General features: G+C 45.0%; 1 protein-coding gene across 3 annotated transcripts in view; it reads left to right on the top strand.

Annotated features, from left to right (window-relative positions):
* KLF3 (Kruppel like factor 3) overlaps positions 1-14894 on the top strand; it is a 36244-nt gene extending 21350 nt beyond the window's left edge. The window contains exons 3-7 of one of the 3 annotated variants that reach the window (XM_045989469.1): positions 1151-1348; positions 2014-2497; positions 3194-3344; positions 8661-8821; positions 10831-14894. In XM_045989469.1, coding sequence (XP_045845425.1) covers positions 2032-2497; positions 3194-3344; positions 8661-8821; positions 10831-11012 — 960 coding nt within the window. In that variant the 5' untranslated portion in view covers positions 1151-1348; positions 2014-2031 and the 3' untranslated portion in view covers positions 11013-14894. The remainder of the gene's footprint in view (positions 1-1150; positions 1349-2013; positions 2498-3193; positions 3345-8660; positions 8822-10830) is intronic. The other 2 variants (XM_045989477.1, XM_045989461.1) reach the window with 2 other exon arrangements.
* The last annotated feature ends 2403 nt before the right edge of the window (positions 14895-17297 follow it).

Genomic DNA, 17297 nt, shown 5'->3' with positions numbered 1-17297 from the left:
TAATATTTAGTAATTTTTCCTGCCCTCTTTTGTTGACATGCTTTTATTAACATAATAAATTAATTTGAAAAGGACATCACTACTGTACAAAATGTTTTTTCTTATGCAATTTAAATAAACACATAACTATTTTAAAGCATTGTGTATTTTTTGTGTACTATCTAGAATTATTTTTGGTGCCCCCAGAGAGGTGTGTGTACCTACCACAGGAGATGGTGGGCGTTGAGAGGGATAAAGAAAGGACAGAAGAGCAAAACACACAATCTTAACGGTGAGAAAGTGACTTCACTGCCTGGTCCCATACCGCCCATATACTCCCTGATACTTGGGCCTGGTATGCCCAGAGAAGGGAGTTCTCACAACAACACCAGGGTACTTAGCCCTGTGGAGGTTTTACCTAGTGGAGGCCCAGAGAAGAAAGGGTGTGATCTCTGTGATAATCCCAGTAAAAACCACCGCTGTCCCACAATCATTCCTAACAGTAGTACCCACTGGGGAACTGGGGCAACCCAGAAATTTATCATGCATCTAAGCTCTTTAATGATAAGGCCCCATTGGTGGGTTTTCTCCGCTGTATTATGAGCTGGTATTGTCTCAGTATGTTCAAATACATTGCTTCTCGGCCTTCTGGTTAAGATCAGGTGAAAAGAATTCAAATACAAGTAGTTTCCTGCAGAAGGACTTGACACGTCATCACTGAACGTTTCAGTTGCCCTAAAATACCTAAGAGTAAAGAAAATAACTTCTGTTGAAGTTATAAAAGCATCCTACAACAAAGATTTTTTTTTTTCCAGTGATGACTAAGGAATAGAAGTCATTCTTGTGAATTCCAGGGCCAAGGACCATATACGCATCGTGTGTAGTGATTATGATTGGTTTGTATTTAAAACTGGTAGTAGTCCATTATTCTGGTAGTACAAGAGAGGAAGGTATTTCAAAGGGTGGCGCAGCCGTTTGGGTGTCTGCCTTCGGCTCAGGTCATGATCCCAGGATTCCGGGATCGAGACCCAAGTCAGACTCCCTGCTCCGTAGGAGCCTGATTCTCCCTCTCCCTGCCCCTCCCCCTGCTTGTCTCGCTCACTCTCTGTCAAGTAAAATCTTTAAAATAAATAAATCGAATAGAACAGAGATAAAGGAGATCATTTGTCAGCTCTTAGGTTTGGATGAAGCACCGGCCCCAGTCAGTGTACACGTTGCTTCAAGTGTGTCCTTATTGGAGTCCCATGAGCTGTCTCTCACAGTTCTGTGGCATGCGCAAACGTGGACATCAAGTCACCTTCCACGGTTTCTTTCAAACTGTGACTAAGACCATTCAACAAACTGGGGTCAAGGACGTTATTGCACGCGGGTGAGCTTCGGGATATGGAGGTGGGTGGGATACTGACCTGGTTGCGGGAGACTGAGGCATCTTCTGGGACGTAGGGCTTTTAGTGGTAAAACCAGACCGTTGGGAGCAAACCAGGACTGTTGGTCGGGTGACCCTTGGCATGGGTTGGTCAGCAACTGAAGCCACCCCCCAAACCTACTGCCGTGCAGCCCCGTTTCTCCATATTACACACCAGCGTATGGTGAGAAGGACAGACGGCCTCCTCTGGAGGGTAGTGACAGCATTTCCTGCCGACTGAGGAGCCATGTCAGCAAAGCAGTGGGGGGTGGGGAGGGGTTCATTGGCTTGGCTGGCTGTTGGTGAACCCCAACACTGACTCCCACCAGTCAAGGCCCATAATAAGTCTTCTGTTTATGACCTGTGGTATCAACCTGAACCTCAACCTTAACGTCTGACGGGGAATTCAGTTAGAATTTTTCATGCGACACAGTTATCTCATTAACCTTAACCTTTATTACACCAGCCCCCTCTCGGCATTGTCTAGGGTCAGTAACCATCTGACCGTACCCTGCCTATTGAGCCCACCTAATTGAGCGTGCCTTGGAGGACCTCTCCCGTTTCATTCCCGTTTGCAAAGCGAATGCACCTGTGTGGTGGCTTAGACGCTTCTGTTTCCTTCCCGACAGTCCTACCCATCCAGTTACATGGAGTCAATGAAGCCCAACAAGTACGGCGTCATCTACTCCACCCCGTTGCCGGATAAGTTCTTCCAGACCCCGGAGGGCCTGTCGCACGGGATGCAGATGGAACCGGTGGACCTGACCGTGAACAAGCGCAGCTCGCCGCCCTCCGCGGGCAGTTCTCCTTCCTCGCTGAAGTTCCAGCCCTCGCACCGGAGAGCCTCGCCCGGCCTGAGCATGCCTTCCTCCAGCCCGCCCATGAAGAAGTACTCGCCGCCTCCCCCGGGCGTGCAGCCTTTCGGCGTGCCGCTGTCCATGCCCCCGGTCATGGCCGCTGCCCTGTCCCGCCACGGCATCCGCAGCCCCGGGATACTGCCCGTCATCCAGCCCGTCGTGGTGCAGCCGGTCCCCTTCATGTACACCAGCCACCTCCAGCAGCCGCTCATGGTCTTGTCGGAGGAGATGGAGAACTCAAACAGCAGCATGCAAGGTAAAGGCCACTGCCGGACTGCGCGGCCGCTCGGGGTCTGCACGGGGGGCGGTGCCAAGAGCCCTTGTGCTCTTGGAGGAGCTAGTCCCCTTAGGGTCGGCCTGCCTGAGGCATTTCCTTTCTGATGTCCTTTGGGGGGGGTTTCTCCCCCCCCCTTTTTTTAAGTGTTGCTACTGGAAGAGCTCCCAGGAACCAGGCTGTTTAATGCCACGAAATGATTACTCCCACTGCGTAATTGTCAACTTCGGGCTACTGAAAATCCTGACTTTGTATTATGCTTTGTTGAATGCTGACCTGGTTCCGTTAAAAGGGCATTTAATAAATGCCTTTGATCGTGGTGATAAGTAATGGTTACTAAAAGCCAGCTCATTTACTGGCTGGTCGCAGGCAGAAGACTATGGGGTTAAAAGGAGATTTCCCAGAATCCTAAGGAAGACTCATTTGGGGTGGATGTGCTCAAAGGCCAGCTTCTGATGCTTGCTGCTTGCTGGTGGAATAGTGGTTGGGGGGAAACGAGATCTCCCCCACCCCCCCCCCCCAGATTTTCTTTCTGCTGTAATTTTGCCAGAAGCCAATAGATATTCCACCCATCCTTGTCGTAGATAGAAGCTGTGCAGTCAACTTCTTAAAAAAAACAAAACAAAACTGAAATTGGTCGATTGTACATGGAGTGACTTTTCTATTTTTATCTTTTAGTACCTGTAATTGAATCATATGAGAAGCCTATATTACAGAAAAAAATTAAAATAGAACCTGGAATTGAACCACAGAGGACAGATTATTATCCTGAAGAAATGTCACCCCCTTTAATGAACTCAGTGTCCCCCCCGCAAGCACTGTTGCAAGAGTAAGTATGTTCAGGTCTGCCGGACATTGGCGTGGCAGCGCCTTGGGACCTGGGTTGGAAGCACACGCTTCCGGCTCGTGCTGTGTGGATTGCCAGGAACACCTTGCAGCCACTGGGAAGGATGGGAAGTCTCTCCAGAGGCAGTGTGTTCTGCTGTATGGACTGCATCCTGACATTCTCGTCAAGTCGGCAGCAGATTGAGCACTTGTGATTGCCACTTGTCACAACAGTTGTTTTTATCTTGGTGTTCTGGGGTTTGGGGGCGTCTTTTTTTTTTGTTTATTTTAATCCTTCCAGACTATACATAGTTTTCCCATAATCTTTATCCCAATATGGATTGAATTTGATATTCTAGATACTCTACACAAGGTTGGATCGTGAAAACTTGAAGACACACCTCGTCCTTCCATTTGTCACCTCTAATACTGTTTCTGTGATGGGGAATATCTTGAATCAGAATTTTCAGGCCACCTGCGAGCCCAAGGAGGTCATTCCAAGAAAGACATGTAGACAGTGGTGGCAACAGAAAGTTGTCTGTGTAGCTCGGAGAAGTTCATTGTTGGAATAACCCATTATTCTCTGGTCTCTGGTCTTTTTCATCACATCCGCCCTTAGAATGTTCAGTGTGGTTTTTTGTTTTGTTTTGTTTTAAGATTTTATTTATTTATTTGACAGACAGAGATCACAAGTAGGCAGAGAGAGAGGCAGGGGGAAGCAGGCTTCCTGCGGAGCAGAGAGCCTGATGCGAGGCTTGATCCCAGGACCCTGGGACCATGACCCGAGCGGAAGGCAGAGGCTTTAACCCACTGAGCCACCCAGGCGCCCCTGTCCAGCGTGTTTAGAGCTACCATCCAGGAGGAAGGTTTCTTATCAACTACATCCAAGCACTGAACAGTGGTTTGTTTTAGGTCTAACTTGTGATGGGTGTCATACACAAGTTAAATAGCATTGTTGATGGGATTTGCTACAGTAGACAGCCTTGTCTTGCCTTCTACTGGAGGCTGTGGTTTTTTGGTTTTTTTTTTTTTTAAGATTTTATTATTTATTTATTTATTTGACAGAGAGATCACAAGTAGACAGAGAGGCAGGCAGAGAGAGAGAGAGGGAAGCAGGCTCCCTGCTGAGCAGAGAGCCCGATGCGGGGCTGGATCCCAGGATCCTGAGATCATGACCTGAGCCGAAGGCAGTGGCTTAACCCACTGAGCCACCCAGGCGCCCGTGGAGGCTGTGTTTGTAGGAGCTCGGAAGGTGACCTTTGGGTCAGACATCTTGGATCCCAGCTCTGTTCTCCGCCATATGTATAACCTTGGCCTAGTCTATCTTGCTGCCTCTGTTTCCTCTCTGTTTTCATTATTGGTTGTGATTCTTTTCCTTGTAATTGTCTTATGTTGTGGCACTTTCAAGGTTGACTACGATGGCCGGCTTCCTGGTACAAGGCAGTAGTCTTCTTCCCCCCAGGCGCCTTCCATCCTCTTTCTCCCCATAGTACTTTTTTCCAGCTTGAAACAGTGTTCTGCACTCCTTTCTACTTCGTCTTTTCCCATCTCTCTTACCCAAGGCGGTCTGCAACAGAGTGTGAATTCTCTGGCTTTTAACATCTGTTTTCTTGAACTTAAAATCTACATTTTATTTCTGTTCACATCTAACCCAAGCAGGCACCCCTTCATAGTAGGTCATGTTCAAGGTCATGTTCAGTGCCCATTGCAACAAGTCCTAGTTGGTTATTTTGTGGGGAGGGGTTGTCCTTTGCTCCCTGAGAAATGGAGAAGAGAATCCTACAAGCAGCCACATCAGCAGGGGGAGAGAGTGTTGGGTGAACTTGGACAAATACTACCTTTCACAGTTGCATCATGCTTCCCCCACCCCCGGTGAGACTTTCCCACGTGTTTTCAAAGGAATTATTTCATTGCTGCACAACAAGCATGTGGGAGTCAGAGCAAATGGAGACGGCTGAGCCAAGACATTAGGTAATTTGCCTAGAATCACACTGTGAACAGCAGCGGGGTCTGGCCTCCATCCCCCTGCCACCCGATGAGGGCTCTTCCTGCTACGTCCCTATCTAACCAGTGCGCCCCCCCCCCCCCGCTCGTGGGTGGAAGGAGACACAGAAAGACCAGCCAAAATAGACATACCTTGCAGGCCGAGTTCCCTCCTCTGTTATGGTGCCAGGTGTCTCTGGCAAGGTGATTGGCTACATGACTTGCACTTGTCATTGTTCTTGCCCACGTGGTGAGTAAGATGGTAGACAGCCAAGTGCCCGCAGAGAGAGGGAGGGACGACCCATGGACTGAAAAGGCGTGATTCCAAAGTCGAGGTTATTGCAAATTGCAATGTAAACCGGGACAGAAGATTTGAAAGCATTATTTTGCGCTGTAAATGCTGCTGAAAAGAACATGCTTTTTGCTTACTTTGAGTGATGTCCTTTTGATGATCTCAAGCTCGGTGGCTTTTACTGATTAATGAGTAATACACTTATTTTAATGCTGACCTAAGAATGCATTTTGCTCCTCAAAAAATTCAACAGATTAGCCACAACTGGGACATGCAGTCTTTAAGTCATTCTCTCACAGATGTGATTAAGTAATGTCTTGGAATGTGCCCAGTAGCAGCCCACATAGGAAGCCAGCTAGCCAGGAAAGAATCGATTGAAACCAAGTGCCTAGTGCCGTTGCAGTGAGGCGGTCCCAATAATTCTCTTTCCGGAAACTCTTCCTGTCCAAAGGCGGACTTTAAAATACAGCTTTGAAATCCATTTGCTTGCACAGAAGAGTTACAGCTTTAGGATGATTTTTAAAGGCACTTGAATGTCTGTCAGATTCCTTCTCTTTCTCTTTTTTTTTTTATATTTCCACATGTGAAATGTGTTTAGAACAAAGAACTTGAGGATCAGATCTCCCCATTTAATTGTGTCTATGAATTACAGCAACCCTTGGTTGTAATGATCCCATACAGCCTCTCTGAAAATAAGCAGCAGAGAGTCTAAAAAGGGGGCAGTCTCGAGACCCCGGCCACCAGCTGCCGCCTGTACCAGCATCCGGCCCCCTAGAGGTGCGGCTGCCAACCGTTCTCAGAATGATGCTGCCTTCAAGGTAGACATTGGCTCTAGCAGGGATTTCCTTTCCTGGTGTTACGAGATCCCCCAAAAAACTCCTCATGACATTAAGCCACTGTAGAGGCCACATTTGCAAATGGGTTCCTTCTGAACTTCAAAATACTAACCGCGACCATTTAGTAGATTTACATCTGAAACTGATGTTACCCTGCAGTCCTCTGTGTACGTTAAAACTTTCTGACATCATATTATTACCAGCATCCCCACTGGACGGAGGACATGCAGGCACAGAGAGGAGCGGTCCCTTGCCCAGGGTCCCAGAGACTATGAGTGGCGGAACTGGGATTTGACGTTGGAGCACACAGCCTTTTAACGTATCTTTATATGCAAAATGAGCTGGGGAAAGCAGTCAGAACTACCACATGGAAACTGTTAGACAGATGTCCAACCCATAAAATCTAATAATTGGGAGAGAGTTCTAAAATTACCTGGGATACTCCCCCAGTATCCCAGCGGCAGAGGAGATATATTTTAACCATTCAGTTGCCCCCCCAGCATTTTATTTCCTGAAGTTCTCTTAATGAAGATGAAACATTTCAGTTGATGGCATTAAAGTTGAAAGTTAAAAATAAACCGACAATTCTTTTCTTTCTCCAGAAGAATTTTAAATTACTAATTCTGCTTTCTAAAAACCTGTATGTGTCCCCAGATCCATCACTCTTCTATTTTCTCTCTGTTTGTACATACACATAATTGAACTCCTTGTCTACCCCCCCCCCAACCCAGTGTTGACTTTTCCACCTAAACCTGGCTATTTCATTCTTCTGTATTGTCCCCGCTAAACATTAAGGTAGGGGTAAAGTGAGACTCAAAACTGCCAGTTTTCTTTGCTAATAGTAAAAGTGAAAAATAAGTAGTCACTTAAAATCAATGCACCTTTTATTCTCTTCCTAGTTACTTAGTGGGCCTGGGAGAGCTCCTGATAGGGCACGTGTATTGAGATTTTTACCAAGATCAAAACAAGTTTCATTTCAGGGGCTCCCTTTTGATTTTGATGGTGACATTTTATTACCCTTTTTTCTCTCCCAAGCGTGCGTGTTTGCCTTCATCAGATTCCTTTTCTTCTCCTCATCCACACTTGTACAGAAAAATTCGGATAGTATTTGGACCATTTAAAGAACTGTAGATCCCAGTTTAAGAGATAGGTGTTTTATTACCTATTACCATCGGACGCCAGTTCCATAAGCTTGTGGATGATGTATCAAGTAATCAGTCGTTAGGAAAGCTAATGAACCGATTAGAATTTTTTAATTACTGACATTAATCAGCGGAGGAAGCCCCAGAAAGCTTTATAGACTTTCCCCAGCTTTTCCCCCGTCTGCCTCTTCTCTCCTGAAAAAGCGAAAGTTTAGAGCAGTGGTGGTTCACCTGATGGGTTTTCAGAGCCCCCCCAGGAAAGGTGTGTGGACGCAGGAAGGGGTGTGGGCAAGCGGGCAGGAAGGCAGGGAGATGTCGGGTGCCTCTGAGAACCGGCACTGCACCAGAATCCTCGCTCACTCAGGAATGACAGCAGTAGGAAAGGTTTGAGGTTTTGAAAACAGCAGTGTCTGCCTTCCTTTCTTTATCTATTCATTTTGGAAGAGCCAGAATTTGAAACTCAGACAGACGTGGATTGGTGAGCTTTAAGAGAAGCTCATTGCCAGTTTCGGAAAGGATAAAATGTAGATGATAATGAGCGGGATTGCCTGAGCTTTAGGGAATTGGACCTGCGTTCTTCCCTACACTAAATGACCATTAGGGCAAGCTATGGAAGGACACTGGAACCCTACTCAGCTTTGCTCTCGTACCACGAGATTCTGTAAATAGGCGAATCTGTACTGAGTCAAAGCCTCTCCTAGCACCTGCATCTCCCTCTAGCGTAGCACCTAACCCTTCTTACTGTCATTACTTATCTACATGTCTGTCTCCCCCTAGAGTGTGAGCTCCTCGAGGGCAGGAACCCTGTTTTTATTCATCTTTGTGTCCCGGTGCCAAGCACAGTGCCTGGCTCATGGTAGGTGCTCACTCCATGTTTGTTGAATGACTATAGAAGTGCTTCTCGGGTTGATCAGCTAATTATTTTTTTTGGTTGTCGTTGGGGTTTTTTTTTTGTTTGGTTGGTTGGTTGGTTTTGCCTAGTGGTGTTAATGCCTTTGGTAGTAGACTGAAGGAAAGGAGAGAGGCTTTCCCCCGGATGTTTCACACAGTGCCGTTGGCTTTCCTAGGAATCACCCGTCGGTCATAGTGCAGCCGGGAAAGAGACCGTTACCTGTGGAATCTCCGGACACCCAGAGGAAGCGGAGGATACACAGATGTGACTACGACGGGTGCAACAAGGTGTACACTAAAAGCTCTCACTTGAAAGCGCACAGAAGAACACACACAGGTATCAGAAATGCCAGAAATCTCCATCTTTTCCTCATGAGAGAGAGCGAAATGGAATGTTAGGAACGTTCTAGCTTCCAGGGGTGATGATAAGGACATGGTCCAGCCATTCTGAAAGGAAGCAGAGCTGTCTGCAGATCTCTTCTGCCAGTTGTGAAAAACACACTTTTTCGGTCAAGATGTATTTTCGTAATGAGTTAGAATGGATGCAAGGTTATAGCCATGACAGGGTTGCTCCTGGTCCTGTGGGGTTGTGTGCTCTGTGTTCCGGGGGGCGCGAGGGGGGGGGATGTTCTTAGCCCTGGGACTGTTTCATCAGGGATGTGGCCTTCATAGAGACCGTCCTTTAATAAATGTGGTACATTTATTACTACACAACAGCAGCAAACAAACCAAAACCACCACAGTTCTTTATGCAGAACAAAAGGAAAGATACTTGGGTGATTTGTGTCTTCTAAAACGGGGGGAACTTCTGTGCTCTCGCCTGCCCTGTTTGTTCTGGGGCTTTTACTTATTCTGCCCAGGACTGAACACAGAGCATCCCGCCAGATCTTCCAAAAGTGATTACACGGGTGAAGAAAACACAGCTGTTCTGTTCGCTCTTGAACGTTTCATGAGCAGAGCAGCTTGAGGAACCCCTACAGGATGGTGTCGACAGCCCACTTGTCAGTCAGTATGGGAGATCCGTGCCGACAACAGGCCTCGTCTGATCTAACCCCAGACCCTTGGATGTGAAATTTATAGTATAACAGCCGTTGTCCCCTGGGTACATTTTCCTTCACTCAGAATCTCTGTTGTTTGTTTGCTGTTTGTATTTTGTTGAGCCTTGGGAGTCACTCCTATTAGGAATGTTCACTACAAGGAAAATCTGGGATTTGGAAGAGAAAGGGGAAGGAGAGTGGCCGGGTGGAGTGAAGTTACTCAGTGATTCCCAGGGAGAGGGAAAGGCAGCTTGCGGACAGCTGAGTTCTTGGGTTTGGTCACAGGGTTCTTAGAGGGAACTGAGGCGGGGGGGTTGCATTTAGGGAAACATCTGGTCTCAGATGCCAGGGAAACCAGTAAAAGAGCATTCCCAGGGCATTAATGCAACCTGAACGGTGGATATTAACCAACTTCAGCTTAAGATGAAAAAAGACATTGGTTATTTGAATAACAATTTAGATATAGGAAAAATACCTCTCAGAATTTATGTTCTCTGAAGCAAAGCAGGTAAGACAATTCTGAAGAGCTCCTCGAAATACCAAGGCATGTCAGTCCTTAAAATTTCTAGACAACAAGGGGGATGGTAAGTGGGAATTGATTTGTGAGGCCCATTTGCCCTTAGAGACTCATATTAAACACGGGCAATGGCCACTAACAGCCTTTTTATTTGTAAGGGCCTTCATGCTGCCTCTCCCTGTGATTTCCCGCAGGAGGGGTTCGGAGAGACCTCGCTGCTGATAGGCCGAGGAGGAACTACTGTATTTTTAGGATGTCTCAGAGCATTATACCTCAGCATAATCACAGTTGACTCAAACAAAAGATGCTGAAATTCCTGTCGGTGTCTGTCACACTTCTTACTTTTAGGAAACTGTTAAAATAAGAAAATCCCGTAAACTTTCAGTTTGGACTTCGCATTAAGTGGAAAGCACTGTGTAACTAAGCACCACAGTTGCTTAGGACTTGAAGATAAATACAGATCACAAGTTGTTTCTTAAGGGATTCTTCCCTGCTATTTAGGGCAAAACCAAAATTACTTGCGAGCTCCTCCGAATGGATTTCAGTGGCTTTATGCTGTGAAAACTTTTAAAATCTTTTCTTTGTGCAGGGAGGGGTGCAGAGTGCTAGTTGAATAGTAAGAGAATTAAGCCACTTGTTTACTTGTTTGGGGAACGGATGGAGGGACATACCTTGGAAATAATATTTGCCCAGAGTTGTAGCTCGAAAATCTTTACTGTTTTTACTAATGAATAGCCTTTCACCCTCAGGAAAAAAAAAAATAATAAGCTTTTCCGTTTTTCCTTTTTGCAGGAGAAAAACCCTACAAATGTACATGGGAAGGATGCACATGGAAGTTTGCTCGGTCTGACGAACTAACAAGACATTTCCGAAAACACACTGGAATCAAACCTTTCCAGTGTCCAGACTGTGACCGCAGCTTCTCCCGCTCTGACCACCTTGCCCTCCATAGGAAACGCCACATGCTAGTTTGAATGGCTCCGTCCCCCGCCTCAGCGTGGCTCCCCACTCTCCTGGCTCGCTCTCTGTCCTCCTTCCCATGATCTAACTCATTTTTTACATGTACATTTTAATTTGGATTCAGCTGGCCTGAATCTCGGAATTTATATCATTCAAACTTCCATATGGTCAGTAGTAGATGTTCTCTAATCCTCTCCTTACCACGGGTCAGACCTAAAGAATGTGAACACTTTTTTTTTTTCTTTTTTTTTTTTTCCGGGGATGCTAAGCAAACCCTTCTTACAGATACGTTTAATGTAATGAGAACAAGGGAACATGTAAACTTAAAATAGCCAATTGTCGATTTCTCCATGTATTTCTCAAAAGAATGTCAAAGTAAATGTATTAGAAATACAGTATCCAGCCTGCAAGTCCTTGCCAGGGGACCTTGATACCTCTGTGCCCTGTGATCGTGTTTTGTGCTCGCCAGCAAGAAGGAGGGCGGCCCCTCTCCCAGGTTAGGCAGACATGCAGCCAGATTTCAGGTAGGACTGTCCGTCCACCCTTCCTCCCTTCTGTTGCCTTTCACAAACCCAGCTTGTCAACTTGGATTTACCATGTCCTCTAAATTAAGTCCTTGATGTACTTCTGTGCCTGCAGCTAACAAGGTCTTTGCCACCCCCGGAGCTGAGCCGGAGTGCTGATTTAGGCGGGCGATCTCTGTCAGTGAGGGGCCCAGCCTCGCAGGGAGTCAGAACGAAGGGGCGTGGCGCAGGGGAGAGGCAGCAGCGTGAGCGAGGGAGGAAGCCAGCCCCTTCCTCCTGGGCTTGGGCTCTCCTTCTGAGGTTTCATCACTGGGTTAGCTGCTCAGGGCATCCCCAGAGCCTCAGTCCCTCTGCTCGACTGTGCACAAGCATCTGGCAGAGCCGAAAACTGATGGAGTCGTCCTGACCCCTGTCGCCATTCCTCCGATGTCCTTAATGTGGGTCATCGAGCCTTGATTGTCAGGACACCATGAAAATATTTTGCCCAGTAATGGTAGAGGGGGCAAAAAAGTCTTGAGTAAGAATATGGATGGCCTTTCTTTCACTCAACCTACTTGCAGCTTTTTTTTTTCTTTGCAAACGGAAACGTTGAGTGTATTTGTATTCCCATATCAAATTAATCATACAGCTTTTATATGGAAAGTCTGCTGTGTGGACCGTAGGGTGCCAAGTGGGCTGTCACTTGTGTGTGTGATGCATACCGTAGTCAGCGTCTGCTGATCTCTAGTGGACGCGTTCATTTTAAGACCCAAGTGACCCAATTTGTAAATACAGCTGGTTGGGAAGCGCACATACCTTCAGTCGGGGGACAGATTTCTGAAAAATACAGAAAACCCCAGTTCAGGGATTCATATCTTGAGAGCTCCAAAATTCCCCAACATTTACTATTAAAGAGCTGGAAATCGATCACTCAAGTATCCCCTTAGAAGAAGCTGAAAATGACTCGTGTTTATGTCAAAGAGAAGTAGCGCGCCATTCTTTGGGGGGAAGTTTTATGTTTTGTGGGGTTTTTTCCCTTTTTTTTCTTTTTATTTTTTCAAAAGCTGGCTTTTGAGCACCATAGTCTAAATGCCAATAAAAATAATTCACGCATAGAAAAGTCATTGGTCCTAAATTTGAAGAAAGTGGGCAACAGTGGGTGTGTGTCCCCAAATGCGCCTTCATCCCTCGATAAAGGACGGAAGAGAAGGGAGAAGAATCCTGAAGAGCCATCCCGGCCACAACTCAGGATCCAACACAGCCTTAACTGGGAGGAATCCGTTGTTCATCTGTTTCTAAGACATCAGTGAATTCTGGAGGCCCGTGAATCGTGTGGGGAGCTTACTCTGATGGCTTTGTGTTAATAAAAAGTTAGTTGTAGGGACTCTGCACCTAAGAGATCCCACTTACCAGCCCTCTGAACCCGCTGAAAGGAAATACAGTTGAGAAACGCAGCGTTAACTTATCTTCTTGGCACTTGGTTCTGATTTTTTTTTCTTTTTTCCTTTTTTTTTTTTTTTTTTTGGTAAGCACTGCGAAATTTGTTTGGAATATTAAAACCTCCTAATTGGGCTTGCTTTGTGTTTTTGCAACTATGACATGAATTGAGGGATAAAAACGGCTCTTGGGAAAGTAGGCATCGTCTACTGTAAATGCTGTCACTTTCATACCAAAGTGTGTATTTCTAGGAGGGGTTCTTCGGCAACACACTGAAGATCGAGTTGGAATGTGAGGAACTTTTTTGTTTTCATGGAGATGACCAGTGTGTGTGTGTGTGTGTGTGTGTGTGCGCGCGCGCGCGCGTGCACGTGTTGTGTTCCAACCTATAGAGAAGGTAGGGGGGAAAGGCAAGAAAGGGTAGAATTGGTCATCTTGGAATAATTAGCTTTTGAGTGTGGGTCTGGTTGATAGAAAGCTTCGTAGGTTCTCATGAAATTTGGTGTGTGTTACGGCATATTTAAATTTTGTCAAAAGAGCAAGCAAGACCCTGCAGAGACTTTCCATTACTGTTGAGCTTACTTAGATTGTGTTAACACGTTCATTAACAAAGATCCATTTTAAGTCTGAAAGAAAGGCAAGCCCCACTGTTCCCGTTGCTGGTCTGTATACTTCAGTTACCGATTGGCTCTTGCCCAAATTTTCCTTTTTTATATATATTTGTATTTTACTATGATAGTTGAGAAATTTAGTCTCTTAGACATTTTTAGCTGTGATGGTGGAAGACCTCAAATACAAGATAGGATGCCCTTTCACATGTGGATTTAATGATGTTCCAGGTCACCATCAGTGGTTTTAATGGCAATATTTTACATTGATGAGAATGACTTGTATACATGAAGTTAGCGTGGTGTAAATCTCGTTAGGGAGTTTCTTTTGATTATTGTCCAAGGGTCATCTTGGGGAAGTCAGAACAATTAAGGCTGAATGCATCATATTGTAGAGTTCCAAAATGGGAATCTACATCATAAATGGGCATTAACATTCTAAATCGTCGGGTAGGGAGAATGTGTTAGCAGCGTAACTAGGTCCAACCAAGGAAATGCTACAGACACGGGAGTTGTGGGAGCCTTGGAACAGATTTCTAGGGGAACCATAGCTGTAAATGTATATTTTATTAGAACACCATCTGCACTATCAGTGTTGCACTAATGTGGGATTTGAAAGACTTTATTGCTGATACTGTATATCTGCACGTCATTCCTCATTAGATTGTTTCAAAGACAATCTCAAAGATCTAAGATTTTAAAATTGGTTTGCAAATACACCATCATCTTGAAGGAATCGCTGTTCTACATGAAGTTGCTCGGAGTTGTCTTTATTCTCTTCTGGGTCGAGGTTAACAATTTCTAAATGATCGCAAATTCACTTAATACATTTACAAATTCACATTTGCAAAGCCATTTTACATGCATTAAACGAGGGCTACAACAATATTACGTTTTACAGATACTAGCACTTTTTTTTTTTTTTTTGCTGTTATGTACTTAGTGTTAGAGGGTCAAAATAATCTTTCTGCTTAGCATCTCTTAAACCATACCTGCAAGTGTAGCAGGATTAGTACATTTACAGTACTTTAATACTTGTATAAACTATGCAGAAATTTTTAATAAAGTGTAATATATTTTATAAGCTAATAAGACTGAATGGGTAAAGGTTTTTAGCATGCATTAGTATACTTGCAAATACTGAAACATTTTGGTAATCTTTCTTACTAAAGATGTGAATGTTTAATGTACCTTCGCTGTTTCTACTCTGTAGTCCAATGGGAATTCAGTAATGACATTTTGTCATGTCAAACTGTGAACATAAATTTGTACTGTACAGTCCTCATATACTATATACAGTATGCAATATATGTATTATATACTTGTTAATAAAACCATCAGAATATTACGTGTGATTATGTGATTTCTATCTGTGCAGTGATCACTAGGAGCAGAACTCGGCCATGGAACATGAAAGAGACAGTCCTTAGAAATTGCAAAGTGAGTCACTCTTTGATAGGCAAATTCCATGGAGGGAAGGAATAAAACCAGGGGTGCCTGGGTGGCTCAGTGGGTTAAAGCCTCTGCCTTAGGCTCCGGTCATAATATCAGGGTCCTGGGATTGAGCACTGCGTTGGGGTCTCTGCTCAGCAGGGCTCCTGCTTATACCTCCCCCTCCCCGCCCCCCACCTGCTTCAAAAAAAGAAAACTAACTGGCATCTGCAAGGAGTGAGTTAACTTAGCCTTGAAGTCATGTCCCTGGGTTCTGGATAACAGCAGCAGGAAGTCTTCTAAGTCACAAACCATAAATTTGGAGACAACCCCCTCTCCCCCACCAAATCCACAAACTTACCTAGTGCATTCTTGGAATATTTTTTATGATACTCACCTTCTTTCCCAAAAAGGATTTTCAGTGCCTTCTATTAAAAGAAATACAATGTCTAATATGTATATAAGATTTTAAATAAGAGACTAGTATTCATAGCTTGGGGAGTGGGGAATCAGAAACAGGACAGGAACGGGGCGCCTGGGTGGCTCAGTGGGTTAAAGCCTCTACATTCGGCTCGGGTCATGATCCCGGGGTCCTGGGATTGAGCCCCGCATCAGGCTCTCTGCTCAGCAGGGAGCCTGCTTCCTCCTCTCTCTGCTTGCCTCTCTGCCTACCTGTGATCTCTGTCTGTCAAATAAATAAATAAAATCTTAAAAAAAAAAAATAAAAGAAACAGGACAGGAACTGCATCAACTAATTCTGGATCAACTTTAAAGCCCTCAGTACACCATGTCCATGGACACTGCTATGTCCTTAGTAGCCTAGGAACAACAAATGGTTTCTGATGGGAACTTCAGAGTTCTTGTTTAAAGCAAAATGTAATCACCTCTTTACCCTCCCCCCTAAATGTAATTGAAAGTAAGACAGTGGCTTGTTAGGTCTCACCACAGCTACCTTCAGCCTGGACTTCCATCATAGCATAACATAAAATACCATGGCTGGCCCTTGCTACATGATACCTGCACAGCTTGGAGAGGGGAAGGAGGTTTGGGAGGAGGCTGAACTCAAACCCTGAAGCACTCTCCAGGTTTCCCCAGGAAATTTACCTGCTTTTACACTGAGATAGTTGACTGTAAACTAAAAGATACACATCACTGTTACATCACAGTGGAACACTGGCTTGGATTGGTCCAGGTGATTGGCTATAATCTTCCAACCATATTGTATATGAGTGACATGACATTTGCTGAGTTCAAAAACAGACCCGTCTTTCAAGGAGGTACTATATGAGAGCTGGATTCTGCGTGGGTGAATGATCAGAATGGTTACAGATGCAAATTTTACAAGAAATCAATTTCTTGGAAAAATGGTTGAAGGAAGCATATGGGCATGCACGCACACATGCGCACATGCACAAATCCATAATTGTCCAGTATTTTAAGAGCTGTCAGGTTGAAGAAGAGATTAGGAGCCTTACTGGGGGCAAGTTAAATCAATTCTAGCGTGCCTAAAAGGAAAACAGTGGCTCTGTTCAGGAAAGGACAAGTTGAGATGGTAGTAAAAACACGTACACAGAGAGGCAGAAGTTAAACTGTTAGAAACTAAAGTGACCTGTGTGTGCACAAAACAATTGTTCTTCAAGGGTACATTCATTTTAAGATGTGTAAACTGAACCTGTTACCTTTTCCTCTTTCTGACCCAATCATAATTATGGTGGTTGGTAGTTGTTCTGTATCCACAGCAACCCCTAAATTAGAGTGATACATGCTACCAATTAGAATTCTTATTAAATGTATGACTTTGGTAGATGGCAGTTCTCACTAAATCTAGACATGTTTATTGCTTTGAGTGCTTCTGCTCATTACATCCCTCGTTTTGCATTCCCTATGGGCATCCTGAGTGGTCTGGGTTAACGATAGAAGACAGAAACTGGATCTTCAGGTTCCTAGACCATATCTCTGACCTTGATCCAGTATATCAGTCAGTGTTCCCCAGAGAGAAAGAGAACCAGTAGAATATTACATACACAGGAAGACATTTGCTATGAGGAAATGGCTGACATGACTATGGAGGCTGGGAAGCTCCATGATCTGCCATTTGCAAGCCAGAGACATGGAGAAACCAGTGGTGTAATTCGAATCCAAAAACTTGAAAACCAGAGAAGTCAATGGTATGGACCCTAGTCCGAGGGCATCAGATTAATGTCCCAGCTTAAGCACACAGCAAGAAGGAAAACAAGCCAATTCCTTCTTAATCCACCTTTTTGTTCGATTCTGGCCCTCAATGATGACCACCCACATGGGGGGGGGGGGCAATCTACTT

Source organism: Meles meles, chromosome 2 (assembly GCF_922984935.1).
Source record: "Meles meles chromosome 2, mMelMel3.1 paternal haplotype, whole genome shotgun sequence".
NCBI lineage: Eukaryota > Metazoa > Chordata > Mammalia > Carnivora > Mustelidae > Meles > Meles meles.
This window is presented reverse-complemented; position numbering and strand designations above follow the sequence as displayed.